Source organism: Myotis nattereri (genome assembly GCF_964212035.1).
Source record: "Myotis nattereri genome assembly, chromosome: 10".
Taxonomy (NCBI): Eukaryota; Metazoa; Chordata; class Mammalia; order Chiroptera; family Vespertilionidae; genus Myotis; species Myotis nattereri.
The window spans coordinates 30832892-30849451 of record NC_138085.1 but is presented as its reverse complement, the minus strand read 5'-3'; the positions used below and the strand labels follow the sequence as shown (position 1 = coordinate 30849451).

At 43.5% G+C, this 16560-nt stretch overlaps 1 protein-coding gene across 1 annotated transcript in view; it reads left to right on the top strand.

The window, feature by feature from the left end:
• Positions 1-16560, top strand: part of DNAH6 (dynein axonemal heavy chain 6) — a 226064-nt gene that overhangs the window by 194534 nt on the left and 14970 nt on the right. The window contains exons 65-70 of the mRNA XM_081101535.1: positions 3396-3556; positions 7311-7399; positions 8141-8287; positions 9780-9918; positions 11709-11828; positions 12380-12501. Of these exons, the coding sequence (XP_080957661.1) occupies positions 3396-3556; positions 7311-7399; positions 8141-8287; positions 9780-9918; positions 11709-11828; positions 12380-12501 (778 nt within the window). The remainder of the gene's footprint in view (positions 1-3395; positions 3557-7310; positions 7400-8140; positions 8288-9779; positions 9919-11708; positions 11829-12379; positions 12502-16560) is intronic.

The window sequence follows — 16560 nt, the reverse complement described above, 5'->3', positions numbered from 1 at the left end:
GGTTGCAGGCACATCCCCAGTAGGGGGTGTGCAGGAGGCAACTGGTTGATGTTTCTCTCTTATCGATGTTTCTAACTCTCTATCCCTCTCCCTTCCTCTCTGTAAAAATCAATAAAATATATTTTTTTAAAATAAACAATATGCAATAGGAGCAGAATACACGGTGCGCTGATAATGGATACATGCGACAGATTTTTAAATAACATTTAAAATATTCAAAGAAATGAAGGATTGAAAAAATTAGTAGAGAACTGGAATTATTTACAAATGATAGATTGATTTGATGAGTGAAACTAAACAAGGAAGAAGGCAGAAGAGAAAGTAAGAGGCAGATACAGATCAATGGTGGGAATGCAAGATGGTACAGCCACATTGGAAGACAGTTTTGTGTTCTCTTACAAAATGAAACATACTCTTACCATTCTATCTAGCAATCACACTTCTTGTATTTACCCAAGGAGATAAAAACTATGTGTATGCAAAAACCTGCACTTGGAAGTTCACTGCAGCTTTATTCACAATTACCAAAACTTACAAGCAACCAAGATGTCTTTCAGTAGGTGAATAGGTAAATAAGCTGTGGTACAACTGAATAATGAAATATCACTCAGCCCTAAACAGAAAGGTACTATCAAGCCATGAGAAGACACGGAAGAAACTTAAGTGCATATCTGAAAAAGGCTACATACTTTATGATTCCAACTACATGTCAATCTGGAAAAAGGCAGAACTGTGGAGACAGTAAAAAGAGAACAAAGTGTTTATATCCAATATAAAGAACTCTTAAAAAGAAAAAAAAGAAAAAGGTGATTCACAATAGAAAAAAAAAAGAGGAGAGCAAGGGGAGACATAAAATGGAATAGCCAAATGGCCAATAAATGAACCTATGAAAAGGGGAAACCATTTAAACCTCAGTGAGATACCACTATACATTCATCAGGTGTCAGCAAGGACATGGAGAAGCAAGTACTCTCACCTGCTGCTGGGAGAAGTGTGGAATGGTGGCATCACTTTGGAAAATAGTTTGATACTATAAAAAAAGTTAAACATTATACATATTCTGTCAAACAGCAGTTCCACTCCTAGGAATGTACACAACAAAATGGAGTACATATGTATACCAAAAGACATGTACAAGAATGTTTATTGAAGCATTGTATGGAATAGTCAAAAGCCATAAATGATCCAAATGTCCTTCAAGAGCAAAATGGATAAAAAGTGGAATATTATATAGCAATAAAAATGAATGAACATAATGACACACAATAATATAAATTAATCCAAAAATATTGTTGATTGAAATGGGCCAAATATAAAAAAATATGATTCCACTTATATAAAATTCAAAAACAGGCAAAATTGACCGATGGTGTTAGAATTCAAAATAGCCTTTGAGAATGAAGTGGATACTGATTGAGAGGGTGATGGTAAATGTCCTTTATTTTGTCCTAAGTGGTGATACATGTGTATATTCACCTTGGGGGAATTCATTAAGCCATGCATTAATGATTTGTACTATTTATATACTAAGATATATATATACTAGAGGCCCGGTGCACAAAAATTTGTGCACTCGGGGGGAGAGGGGGTCTCTCAGCCCGGCCTGTGCCCTCTTGCAGTCTGGGACCCCTCGGGAGATAACGACCTGCTGGCTTAGGCCCGCTCCCGGGTGGCAGAGGGCAGGCCCAATGCCTAGGTGCAGCCCCTGGTCAGGCTCAGAGCAGGGCTGATTGGGGAGTTGGGGCGCCGCCCCCTGTCATGCACAGAGCAGGGCGGATCGGGAAGTTGCTATGCCACCCTCAGTCACGCTCAGGGTAGGGCTGATTAGGGGGTTGGGGCACCACCCCCTGTCACACTCAAGGCAGGGTTGATAGGGAGGTTGCGGCGCCACCCCCGTCACGCACAGAGCAGGGCCGATCAGGGGGTTGGGGTGCTGCCCCCTATCATGCACAGAGCAGTGCCAATCAGGGGGGTTGGGGCTCCGTACCCTGTCACGCACAGAGCAGGGCCCATTGGGGATTGGGGAGCTCCCCCATCACACACAGAGCAGGGCCGATCAGGGGGTTGGGGCACCGCACCCTGTCACACACAGCCACAGGGCGATCAGGGGGTTGGGGAGCTCCCCCCTGTCACGCACAGGGCAGGGTGGATAGGGAGGTTGTGGCCTCGCCCCCTGTCACACACAGAGCCGCAGGGCCATCAGGGGGTTTGGTCGCTGCCCCCTGTCACGCTGATCCCGGTGCTGGGAGGCATATTACCCTTTTACTAATAGGATAGAAACCTGGTGCACGGGTGGGGGCCGGCTGGTTTGCCCTGAAGGGTGTCCTGGATCAGGGTGGGGGTCCCGCTTGGGTGCCTGGCCAGCCTGGGTGAGGGGATGATGGCTGTTTGCGTCTGGCCACACCCCCTTCAGGGTGGGGGTCCCGCTTGGGTGCCTGGCCAGCCTGGGTGAGGGGATGATGGCTGTTTGCATCTGGCCACACCACCTTTAGGGTGGGGGTCCCCACTGGGGTGCCTGGCCAGCCTGGGTGAGGGGCTGAGGGCCGTTTTCAGGCTGGCGGGTGACTGAAGCTCCCACCCGCTCCTTTTTTCCTTTTTGTTTTATTCTGGGCCAGCTTTAGCTCTGAGGCTCGGCTCCAGCTATGAGACCTCCACTGCTGAAAGCAGGTTTCTGGCCTTTGTTTACCTTCTGTATTTGAAACAATGTTGCGGTCCTGCTGGCTGAAGCCCGGTGTTTTGTTTAGCTTCTATATTTGTTACATTGTTGCTTAGAGTGCAGCTGAGAGGCTGGCAAGGCAGGCGGGGAAGCTTGGCCTCCTCTGTCACTGAAGCAAGCAAGCCTCCCTGTTCACATCAGCTGCCTGGCTGCCAGCCGCCATCTTGGCTGGCAGTTAATTTGCATATCGCCCTGATTAGCCAATGGGAAGGGTAGCGGTCGTACGCTAATTACCATGTTTCTCTTTTATTAGATAGGATATACTAAGATATATTTATATACTAAGATATATATATATGTATATTAGACTTCAGTTTTTTAAAGTTTTTAAAAACTGACCTATAAGCTTGGAAGTCTGGGTAGTGAATACTTTTGGGAAGAAGGAAGGGAAAAGATTGGTTGGAAAGGGGCACAGAAGAGATGTGCCCAGGGTGTTGGCAAAGTTCTCTTCTCAACCACAGATGTTCATTTGCAATAATTCATAGAGCTGTGTATTTGTTCTTTGCACTTTCCCATATGTTATAGTAAAAAAATTTTTAAAAAAACATTTGTATACCTATCAGAATGAGGATGTTAAATGTGTGCTTATTCTAGGCAAAAGTCTACTATATTTAAATGTCTTAATGATTTTGTTGCTTAAAAAACAGCATTTCGTTGTTGTTGTTGTTGTTCAACTCAGGGTGCAATCCATTTCACTGGGGCAAGGACAAGGACCCATTGCTGAAAAAATGATCAAAGATGCTATGAAAACAGGAAACTGGGTATTTTTGCAAAACTGCCATCTTGCTGTTTCTTGGATGTTGGCAATGGAAGAGCTCATTAAAACCTTCACAGACCCAAGTATGTCAAACACATATCATTTGCCTAATAATACCATTTTATGTAGCCTTTCTTGTTGAACTGATTCCTTATAATAATTCTTTATTGTAGGGATTGTGTTTCCCATAGTAGAGAGAAGAAATTTGAGACCTACAGAGCTTTAGTTAAGTTATACAACCCAGATTCGAAAAAGATCTTTAGACACCAAGTTGAGGTGGATCACCCACTGGGTCATTTCTTTTTCTTTTTTTATATTTTATTGATTTCAGAGAGGAAGGGGGAGAGAGAAAGAGATAGAAATATCAATGATAAGAATCATTGATCGGCTGTCTCCTGCACGCCCCCTACTGGGGATCGAGCCCACACCCAGGCATGTGCCCTTGGTCAGAATCGAACCCAGGACCTTTCAGCCTGCAGGCAGACACTCTATCTACTCAGCTAGGGCGCCCACTGGATCACTTCTGTCTCACATTGCTCTCTATGGGAAGCCATTCGAATTCAAAGTAGATTACATGTAAGCATAATAAAACAAAAAAAGAAAAATGACTTTAGGACAACGAAGGAAAATAAATCTTTCCCTATGGAAGGAGAGAAGTTAAGGAACAGAGTTGAGATGACCACCAGTTCCCTTAAGAGTAGCTTTTTACTGCTTTGTATACTAACTGCCATATCACCACTTTCTTTCCCACTCAAGAAAGTATAATGGGCTGCAGAAGTCGAGTTAGAATCTACTCGTTTTAGTATGCTAGTGTGGAAATAATTGAAACCCTAGGAACTGTATCTATCGCAGGTAATAAACACGGTGAGCCCCACTCCGCCAGGAGGCCCTGGGAGAGAACCACCAACCCAGAGTACCCAGAGCCCTCCTCTGGGGTCTTCCTTTTTGTCTTGACTGCAGAAAGCTTTCTGGGAAGGTGAGAGCTGTGCAGCTGGTCTTACAAGTAACTTTACTTGATGCTGCCTATTAAGGTGAAGAGCTGCTCCTTTGCAGTGGCCAGCCTGCATGGGTTACCAGGCCAGGGGAGGGCATTGCAGCCTTCCCCTAAGGCCCCTCGCTTAACGGGTTCCCGGGCCCTGCCTTCTGCAGGCTGCTTCTAGCGAGGCTAAGGAGTGATTTGCACCTACCATCCAGAATCCCCCACTCTTTTATAGTGCAGATAAGAGGTGGCCTGCTTCCTGCGGCTTAATTCCATTTAAATGATTAAAGAAAAAGCACAAGAATGTCTTCACTATGGTTTAGGGATCCCGATGGTTAGGATTATAATTCGGAAGCAATGCTAGGGAAGACATCTACAGGTAACTTGATGCAGAAGTTCAACATGAACCTTCAGAATATGGGATCAGCTTGCGGAAGGCCCATACAAGAGCATGTGCCAGTTCTTCAGGGAGGCTGGGAGGCTTTGGAAGCTAGAAGTTCTTAGAGGGGTTTCAGTGATTGCATCTCACTAACGTTTCAGTGAATAGAAAAATCCTCTTCTGGCCCTTGTTGCAGTCATTTATTAATTTAACCACCTGAGTTGCAATGTTTAACTTGAACCAGTATAAAATAAAATACATTCAGGTAGTAAGCTGAAAAATAAAAGTGGAAGGGAAGGAGGCGGGGGGAGAGAAGGGAGGGAAGGGAGAGTAGGGAAGGGAAGAGGAAGGGAGGGGAGTAGGAGAGGGAAGGGAAGAAGGAAAGCTCTGGACTTGAAACTTTAAGATCCAAGTGGTAGAGTTCTGCCCCACCACTTCTTGACTGTGCTTATTACATCTCTGCTTTGGGCCTCAGTTTCCCCAGCTATCAAATGATCGCATCCTATCATTGGTAGGACTCCCATACTACGATGACATCTAAGGTTTCATTCCAGCTCTAAATAAACTTCTATGATGTCTGCGAAAGTTAAGATTCTTGATGCATTAGCAATTATAAGGGGGCTATTGCGGGGCGGGGGGAGGTGGCGGGGGCAGAGCACACACTGCTCTAAAACTGGCCTTTTTTTATTCTTCAGATTCTTTGGTTAGTGAACTCATTAGCCCTAAGACATTGGTTGATGTTTGGCTTCTATGCCTAATAGTTTCTACCTGCAAGTAATTTTAGTGTTGCTCTAGAGTTGTGCTAGAACTGCCTTTTAATTCTGGCTATTTAAAGTAGCTCATTAAGTTAGCTCAAACTAAGAAAAATAAATTCAACTTTAATCTGCAGTCATTCATTCAGTAAAATTTGAGAAACTACTATGGGCCATGCACTGTTCTGAATGCTTAAGGCAGCGGTTCTCAACCTGTGGGTCGCGACCCCTTTGGTGGTGGAACGACCCTTTCACAGGGGTCGCCTAAGACTATCCTGCATATCAGATATTTGCATTACGATTCATAACAGTAGCAACATTACAGTTATGAAGTAGCAACAAAAATAATTTTATGGTTGGCTCACAACATGAGGAACTGTATTTAAAGGGCCAGAAGGTCGAGAACCACTGGCTTAAGGTATAGTAGTGAACAAAACAACCACAGATATCTGCCCTCATCAAGCTTATATTCTAGTGAGGGGAGACAGATGGTAAATAAACCATCTGATAAGTAATTTATACAGTAAAACAGAATGTGGTCAGTGCTTTGGACAAAATTAAAAGGAGAGTAAGGAGGATGAGAAAAGTCAAGATGGCAGAGCTGCCTCAAACAGATTGTCAAACTGCAGCGGGAAGGCTGGGGAGGGTTGGGGGGCAGGAGGTAGGGGGGTAAGAGATCAACTAAAGGACTTGTATGCATGCATATAAGCATAACCAATGGACATAAGACACTGGGGGATAGGGGAGGCTAGGGGACTGTCTAGGGCGGGGGTGGAGGGGAGAATGGACACATATGTAATACCCTTTGTATTACTTTAAGCAATAAATTAAAAAAAATAAATAAATAAAAAATAAAAACATTAAAAAAAAAAAAAGAAAGAAAAGTCAAGATGGAATGCAGGTGGGGCGGAAGGTGGGTAGCAATTTTAAATGGTGTGGCCCGGGAAGACCTCTTAGAGAAGGTGACACTTGATTAAGACTTGAAGAAAGTGAGGGAATCAAAGGAAAAACCTTCCAGGCAGAAGGAACAGACAGTGCAGAGACCCAGGGAGGGAAGGCTGGCACGCTGGAGGAACACCACAGTACAAAAAGCAGTGCCAAGAGAGTGATCTGTGGGTGGTTCCTGTGTTTTCCTGTGATGCGAATGGTGATTTTTCCAACATTGCTTTGGCCTTTTTTAACCTAGAATGGAACTCATTCTTTCTTAGATTCCCAGTCCTCAGCTCAGAAAGTGTATTCAGTTAACCTCTTGATGTTACCTTTGACATCTCTCCATATCCCTGCTCCCTTGGTTCCCTTTGCAACTTCTCTGCAGAAGGGAGAAACTCCTTTCTTCTCCATAGGCTTTCTGACCACTCTTGTGCAGTTTGCCTTAAGTTAAATGGTTAAGAAAAAAAAACAAACACTTCATAAGCGTAAATGCACTGCCGGTAACCAGCCTCTTTTTCAATTGAAAATTTCCTCCATTTCAGAGGGAAGGCCCTGAACATCTCCATGAAGTATTGAACATTAACATGTCTCTAATGTCTTTACTCAAATGTGCCAGACTCTCCTGTATGAAGATTTCTGTAAAGATTCCCTGAGAACATTTTACAACACCCTTATAAGAGATAAACTAGTCTTTAAACAGAGCTTACAGCATTTTTTGCTACCCTATAATAATTACTGCTTATAGAAGAGTGTTACTAAGAGTTAAGTGTTCTCATTGTTGTCTTTGTTTTAAACAGATATTACCATCAAGGAGAGTTTCCGGCTTTTTTTAAGTTCCATGCCTAGTAATACATTTCCTGTCACAGTTCTTCAAAATTCTGTCAAGGTAATGGATGCACCTTTACCTTGGTAAAGGTCGTTGGAGTGATGTGAAGTGACTGGCCTCAGAGTGTTCACCCAGTGGGTCCAGGGAGCTCAGGCCCCATGCAGGACCATGTCAGAGTCTATACAGCCCAAGTGGGGAGGTGGGAGTCAGTATCTCTTCAGTTTCCCAGGCCACCGCCCATCCTTGCGTGCCCTAGTCCTGTGGGTCATTCAGATTCTCCCATCTTAGCCTCTATCAAAACATGTCAAGGATGCAGGGATGAGAATAGGATCCCTCCCAGCGTGAAAGGGATGCTTCAGCGTTGGAGAGACAGGAAGACCTACAGGCTGCTGGATTTCGGAGCTGATAAGTTTCCAGTATGTGAGCAGCCTCTGCAGATGTTCACCCAGGCATCCTCCCTCCCTGCCCATGTCATCAAGGCAAAGTGCGGGGTGATGCCATGTGTTGGGATGAGCAGAAAAGCCGACGCCGAAGGCCTTGTTCAGAAAAGTGGACACCACAGAGAAGTGTCTGAGGTTCTTGTGCAGGTGGTTTACCCACTGGAGGTGTGAGGACCCAACAGGCCCTGTTCTCCCAGGACGGGACCACAGCAAGACATAGAGCAGGCACAAGCATGCCAGGACACCCCACGGGCATGAGTTATCTACATTTTCTCAGTGGCTTCAGTCCACATGTGCTCCTCAGAAATCATGCAGATCTGTCAAGTCCTCTCTCTGACATGCATGTTTCATCTAAATCCAGGTAACCAATGAGCCTCCAAAAGGCTTACGTGCGAATATCAGACGAGCATTTACTGAAATGACACCTTCATATTTTGAAGAAAATATACTTGGACAAAAATGGAGACAAATAATATTTGGCATTTGTTTCTTCCATGCAATTGTTCAGGTACACTCAATTCTGCTTCTTAATAGAAACAAGAACATGTATTTTGTTAAAATAAATAAATAAACAGTAAGAATTAAATGAAAGCTTACAAGTGGCATCGTGAAATGCCGAGGTCCTGTTCTGTGTCTGAGCCCAGTTAGTTCTAACGCAGTTGCTGATTGATCTCTGTGCTTCCCTGGTCTCGGTATCTCACAGGCTTGCCTCCCAGCTCTGTTCTCAACACCTTCACCTGGACGATTGCAGCAGGTCCAATGCAGAAAACTGATCTCCTCAGCTATGCCTCACTCCCCAAAATCTGCTTCCCCTCTAGACTCTATTTCTGATATCAGTGCCTCCCTTCTGTCAATCACCTACAACCAAAATTTCAGGATTATTTTTGTTCTTCCCTCTTCACACATATATATCATGTCAGTCATTAAGCCCTAATCTTTCTTGCAATAATTTTACTCTCACCTGTTCCTGTTTGAGTGGCTATAACAACCTTCACCGCTTCCTCCCAGTGACTGGAGTCCCAGGTCCCCTGAAAGATGATCTTCAGATCAGCACTCCTTTCTCCTTCCTTCAGTTCAAACCTCACTGCTGTCCAGGTCTGGTACCCATCCTGTGACTCACACTTGAATTCTGACTCTTCAAATATATAGCTCTAGATGGAGTCTTGATTCAACTGGCTGACTGCTTTTCAAATGTGTGTAAGCCATAGAGAAAAAAATCAAGTCTAGAAAAAAGCAAATTGTAGATGCAAGATATGGGATAAGTAAAGAAGGTTCTACAGGAGACCCAAGAGGATTGGGGTTTCTAGGTGTGAGGCCCTTGTTCTAATGAAAGCAGTTGAGATGAGGTAGTGGTTTAAGATTTAGAGAAATTTTGAAACGAAGAGAACATAGGACCAATCCTCTGGTATAATCATCAGTTTAGAATTATGAAATTAAGATGGGATGGATAGAACACAAACAGAAGGAAAGATTTCATTATGAGAAGTCATGAAACAAGGATTATGATTCTGTGTACCAGTAAAAAAAATAAAATAAGACGTCTCTATACAGAAGTCAGTATGTAGTCAGCACAGCATGGCCGACTGAAGAGCCTGCGTGGTGGACACACTCCTTAGAGCAGGAGGGGGAGCTCTCTCCACCAGCTAGGTGAGTGTCAGTGTTTTTTATGCCAAAGGACACCAGGGGGGATTCTTTTTCCTATTTGGATGGAGAAATATTTTATCGCGAAGAAGAAATGTTCTTTGACAGGCCTGCCCCATTTTTCAGGAATATCAAATGTTCTGTTAGAAATGTTGGAGGGGCCCGTCCTGGAGGAAGAGGTGCCTCCTTGTTTGGTGGGAACCACGCTGAAACCCCAGCTGAAGTTAAACTGCATGATTTTAACTGATTTTACAGAATGAGGACACCCGACTTTAATAGAAACCTTTTTGTTCTCAATATTTTTCACAAAATTAATGTTCTCAACTTTTACTTCAGACTGTTTTCATTTTCCATTCTAGGAAAGAAAGAAGTTTGGCCCTCTTGGTTGGAACATCTGCTATGAATTTAACGACAGCGACAGAGAATGCGCTTTACTGAACCTCAACCTTTACTGTCAAGAAGGAAAGATTCCCTGGGATGCACTGACCTATATTACTGGTCAGTACGCCCACATGGCCAGGGCATCCAAGCTGTGTGCCACACACAGTTGGTTCACACCCACCTGGCCCATACAAAGATGGCCCCCTCCATGGTGTTGGATCGTGGTGGTGATGACTTCTAGTATTCCCTTTGCGAAGAGAAGACCAGGATCAGAATATCATAAGAATAATGACACATAGAAAAGTGGGACAGATGTTTCCTCCAATAATAATAGCAAAAAATTACATTGCTCTTGCTACATGCCGAGCGTTATTCTAAGCACTTCCCATTAATTAGCAGATTTAATCCTCACAACAACCCTGTAAGGCAAGGACTATTATATTCCTACTAGAGGCCTGTTGCACAAAGAGATTTGTGCAGTAGGCCTCCCCTTCCCCTGTCTGCCGGCACCGGTTTTCCTCTGGCACCCGGGACCCAGGCCTTCGCTCCGGCTCCGGATGGAGCCTTCAGTCCTTGCTCCGTCGCTTTGTCCCTACATATGCAAATTAACTGCCATCTTTGTTGGGTTAATTTGCATACTCTCCTGATTGGCTGGTGAGCATAGCAGAGGGATGGTTGATTTACATTTTTGTCTATTATTAGGTAAGATTTTACATGTGAGAAAACTGATGCACTCCATTTACAACCGGTAGAGCCAAGATTTAACCCAGACAATCTAGCCTCCAGAGTTAGTGCTCTTAAATTCAAAAGACTCTGGACACTGATTGACCTTTTGGGTCAGGTGTACTTTTGAAAAAGGGAAAAATTTCAAGAATTAAAATTGCTAGCAGATATTAATTATGCCACAAGGGACATTACTGACAAAAATTAGATCCGATTTCGACCATGGAGGTCCAAATCATGAAGAAGAGATTTGCACTGGGAAGTGGGGGAAGGGAGGGCTCTGGAAGGGGAAGGGGTGGGAGTGGATGGTTTTCATTGGTGAGTAAGGGGCGTGTGGGACAGCAGAGAGGTACCTGGTGAAAAGCCAATGAAACCTTGGAACAACGGATAATAAAGCAACAGTAAGAATGGATGAGGGCCTATCCTCAGGGTAGACCAAGAAGGGTGAGGGGGTGGGCCTGGGGCCTGGGAGGCTAATTTATACCCCTGCCCCCAGCCACTCCTGTGGGGCCAAGATTGCTGAACAGGATGGTGATGTGAGCAGGCTTGGAATTTGCCGATCTCAATGGAGCATGCTGCACAGAGCTTCTCTGTGGAAAGAGAGACGGGATACCAATAAGTTTAATTCCCCATAACATAATTTTTGTGAGACAGGTTGGCTCCTTACCTTGAATCTCTTTCTTCCCTAGCTTAATATCAATAATCTGTAAGGTAAGTTGGGTTTGGATGCCTTGTTGTAAATGTTTTATTCCATTTTACTCATTTCTCCTTCTCCCCCCCTCCACCCCCCGCCAAAAGCAATGTTTCACAGAAAGTATGTTTTAGAATACTGCAGTCAATGATGATGGGAGACCAAAAATCAATAGTTTGAAGCAAAACAAAACAAAACAAAACAAAAGAACAGGAAGAAGGAAGAAATATGTAAACAGAACTCAGTGGCTTTAGTTTCTGTTATTTGGAAAACACAAAATAATAAGGGCAGAGTACATGAACTAGATTTTCTCCTGCTTTTTAAAAATTGACTTATTCTCTTTGGGGGAGGTAGTGGAAGGAAAATCTTGTGCTATTTCCACTTTTAGTACCAAATAAATGCGTATGTAAATCAACATATTAGAAATGGCATATGTCTATCCATTAAAAAGAAACAATACTATAATATGTTTTTAAATGCAAATGCTTTGCAGGTGAAATTACATATGGTGGTAGAGTTACAGACACCTGGGATCAAAGATGCCTTCGGACAGTCTTGAAAAGATTTTTTTCTCCTGAAACATTAGAAAACGGTTACAAATATTCCGAATCAGGTGAGTGACTTTTCAGTTCTGTGGAAAAGACCTTCCCTAAGAAGTTGTTGCCAGCATCTCTCCGTTTTCCACGCAGGCGTTCTCTGTGTCCAGTCCTCACAACCCAGTCCCGGTGCCCACCCTGTCCCCAGGCTTGACCGCCTTCAAAACTGCTTTGGTTATAACAGCACAAGGCCATATTTTGGGCACTAACCACTTTGAATTGTTTCTTTTCTAAAATGGGTTGTATTCTGTCTACATGCGTTTTCAACGTTATAGAAATCTGGAGCCCTTAACAAGGCTTACCTTTCAGCAGTGCCTCCCTGAATTCGAGAATTGTGAAATGTTCTGGGCGAGACACCCTGAAAGGTTAGGGCTCTAATCAGGCACTCGGGGCCTCAAGAAAAGGTGAAGAAACTAGACATGACGTGGAGGCTTGGGGAATACTGTCCTTGTTTCTATGGGAGGCCGCTGATGACAGCCAGCCTCTGAACCTGGCAGAGAACTACCGAACTTAGCGGGGCAAAAGCCAGCCTATCTGAGGCATTTCCTTCCTGTGTCTTCAATAACAGGCATCTATTTTGCACCCTTGGCTGACACCCTACAAGAGTTTAAAGACTACATTGAAAAGCTACCTTTGATAGATGACCCAGAAATATTTGGAATGCACGAAAATGCCAACCTAGTTTTCCAGGTATGTGGCCTTTCAACTTAAAATGCCTGTTCATATTGTGTATGTCAACTTGCAACATCGGTAATCACCTCACCAGCTCTGTCAATTCTAATATCCCTAAATAAACAAATAAAATACATGTTTCACCTTACCTTCAGCTTTTAATTCCACTTTAGCCTGTTCCCTCAGGATCCTTCACAAAGTCCTAAAATCATGATGCATTTTCCTGTCGCTGGCCACCCCCTTCCACCTCCCAGCCTTCTGCCAACCCCACAATCTACCTGCTGGTCTACCATAACGTGGGGACTTACATGATCATCAGGAGAGTCCTTTCTCTTTTACCCTTCTCCCTTCGAATAAGCTGGGCGTATTTGTTTCATATGGACCCACAGATGATCACATTATAAAAGTACAGTGACAAATCTCCAAGGCCGAGAAATTAAAACACCGAACTTTAAAAGTACAGCTCATCGAGGGCACAGTACCAGAGCCCAGCAATAGGTCCAAAGCACAGACTGGACAATTTTACTCCTGTAAGACCTCCTGCTGCCGCACCATTATCTACGAGGAGTCCAAGCTCCTCACAGGGCACTCAAGGCTCCCCATGACCTGGCCACTACAGACCTTTCCACTTCATCATCTGTCATGCTCAGGTGTCTGCGGCTAAACCAAAGCCGTGAAATGAGCTATGTCCCTGAGGGCCCTGCGATGCTTTAAAGGTTGAAGACTAGGCTGCCCTCCCAAGGCTAAAAGGAATCACCTCCCTCTCTTTTTCTTTTTCCTTTTTTCCTATTCATCCTTCTTTGTAACTTCAATTGTGCCCCTACAGTGTTAGAGGGTGAGGTTTGCCTAGATACCGAGGAATCCATGCAAAACAACAGTGGAACCTCCAGTAAGAACATCAAGAGGTTAATGCTCTGAAATCTGGTGTCATGTTCTCCACCCTTAAAATCGCTTTGCTAGTCGATGAGGAGTTAGAATAGTCTATCTTATATTTCTCCTTATTCTGCTTCCAGCAGGAAAAAGAGGCGGGCAGACCTAGTGTTCATTTGCACTCATATCTGATGTTTGCTCTGGAGTGGGTGGGGTGTGGAGGGTGAGAGAAGGGGCGGGGGGGGGGTGGATATAGGGGAGTGCTGAGAGATACAGCACTGCCGGTAGGAGCAGCACTCTTGGCAGTGTGTGCCTGGGAGCACAGTACTTTTGTGTTTTCTGCTGGTTCAGGATGACTAAGAACGAGAAAACAGGCAGGTAGTGGGCCCCCAGTATGTTTTTCTGTCCTGCCTCCCTCCCTCCATTTTTCTGGTATAATGCATGCCCTACTCCCACCCCTTCCTCATCCATAAACTTCTGGTAAGAATTCTAACTACCCACCACCTTCACAGAGGTGAGCATGTCACTCAGGCCTGGCCAAAGGCAGCACCCCATCACCTCACCACCTGACTTGGTCCAAGGAACAGGCACGTGGCCCATGCTAGGTGGATGGGAGTCCCTTCCGGAGATAGTGTCTATAGATGCTGGGATGCGGGGAGGGCTCTTTCTCTCCTCTCGGAATCCCTGGCTAGGATGCTATGTATCTGAAGTATCCTGTGGCCTGACCCCTGGCACCCTCCCCACTCCCCTACCATGTGAAAGAAGGTCATCTGTCACAGGAAAGAATGAGAGGAACAGCCAAGCATGCACAGGAGAGAAAGCACTGAATCTGTTCATGCCTGCAACCCACATGACTTGTGTTCTCTTCCCAGCTATGTGAGCCAACAGGTTCCTTTTCTTTGCTTTAGCTGATTTAGTTTAGCTAATTCTGCTTCTTGTCATCAATAGAATTTTAATACAAAAGATACAAATGATTCCTTCCTTAGCCCAGCAAACTACAGGTTCTTACTAGTAAAGAAAATTGAACCTAGTTTTTTTTAAAAAACTGAACCTTGACTTGTACATATCAAGGGGAGATACGGTGAAGAAATTTGCCTCCAAAGAGAATAATGAGCATACGTCAAGGGCAATCTACATAGATTGTCTATGAGCAAATGGAAATCTAGTGTCTCTTTTCTGATTAGAGGCTGAAAAAATAAAATTAAAAATAGCAGCCCTGACCGGTTTGGCTCAGTGGATAGAGCGTTGGCCTGTGGACTGAAAGGTCCCAGGTTCGATTCCAGTCAAGGGCATATACCTTGGTTGCAGGCACATCCCCAGTAGGAAGTGTGCAGGAGGCAGCTGATCGATGTTTCTCTCTCATCCACGTTTCTAACTCTCTATCCCTCTCCCTACCTCTGTAAAAAATCAATAAAACATGTTTAAAAAAAAAAAAAAACAGAAGCTGAATAAATGGAGCGGGAAAGAACGATACCTAAAGATAAGGGATAGAAAACACCATCTAGGAGACGCAGGCTCACCTTCTGCAACTCACCTACTGCAGAAACCAGGAAAGAAAGAATATGTTCTGGCATCTGGGATAGAGTATGAGACCCAGCCTATAGGAAAGAGAAAGCCAAACTTTGAGAACAGGCTGGCTTGTATATACCAAGGATGCCATGCGATGTGAGAATGAAATATTTCAAGGAAGCTAAAAATACCATAGCAGAATTAAAAACTTCTTTGGAGTCTTAAAGACCAGAACTGGGATATAGATTATCACACATGTGATGTAGGGAACAAACTTAAGCTTTCCAGAATGGAGACTGAAATGTCCAAAAATAGAAATGATGAGAGACGACTGTGATGCAAAGAGATTCAGCAAAACAATAAGAAACAGAAGCAATCATTTTTTGCTTCTTTGAAAAGGAAACTAAAAAAACGGAAGCTATGCATGGACATATTCTAGAACTAGTTTGGAATTACAATAATAAGAAACAGGCCATGTTAGCATCTGGTCCACCTCACTTCCAACCCCCGCTCCCCCCCCCCCCCGAAAAAAGAAGTATAAATGGTCTACTATATTAGTCAGGATGGAGTCAGTTGTGCTGCAGTAAGAAAATTACTCAAGTCCCAATAATTTAGTACAACAGCTGTGATAGCAGATTGATAGAGGGGTTGTACTTCACATAATCATCCTGGGACCCAACCTGAGAAAAGCACTCTTATAACGTACGTAGCTGCATTCACTAGAGAAAAAAATGGCCCCTTCATCACAGCCTGGGAAGAGAGAAACGGAAGAATTAGGCATAGGCTTTTCACTGCTTCCACCGTCACTTTGACTCACATCTCATTTACCATAATAGTCACATGAACCATCTTTCTGTAAGGGTGCAAGAACGTGTAATCTTTGCTATACCCTAGAGGAGAAGCAAACTGGGAATGGTTGCTCACCAGAAGTCTCTAATTCAGTTACCATCATAGGAAGTGATACCAGACTGGCTGCACTAAATGTTTCAAGACTCTTCCATCCAACCAAGGAGTTAAGGACTAAAATAGAAAATTCATGGTATTAAATGACTGGCATTGAGTAAGGAAACCAAACTATTTAACTATAGCATTAAGTAAATGACTTCGTTTATGTGTTTAGAATCTAATGAATATGTCGATAGTAATGTTTGAAAGAATGTTCATGAAATTGAAAAAGAATACTATATAAATTATATGGGTTCAAGTTTTTTTTTAACTGTATGCACACATATAGAGACAATGTCCAAGATGGGAGGCGGGAGGGGGCAGTAAACCAAAGTTATAAATATCTCTGAAAAGCAGGATCATGAAAATTTTTTCTCTGTACTTTTCTGTGTTTTCAAAATTTCCATAGTAAGCCATAATACTTTTATTTAAATAACATTTTCTCAATTAGAAAAGCATTCTAAAACTCAATTCTCATTATTTCTTCCTTACTTTCATAACTGCCTTTTAAATGATTAGCTAAAAAAAAAAAAAAATTAACCATTTTATTGTGGTAAAATATATACAACATAAAATTTATCATTTTATTTTTTTAATCCTGTTTTTTTCTATTGATTTTTTTTTTAAGAGAGAGAGGGGGTAAGGGAGAGAGAGGAGGGGGAGAGAGGAAAACATCACGTGAGAGAGACACATCGATTCGTTGCCTCCCACATGGGGTCAGGGATGAACCTGCAACCAAGGTACACGCCCTTG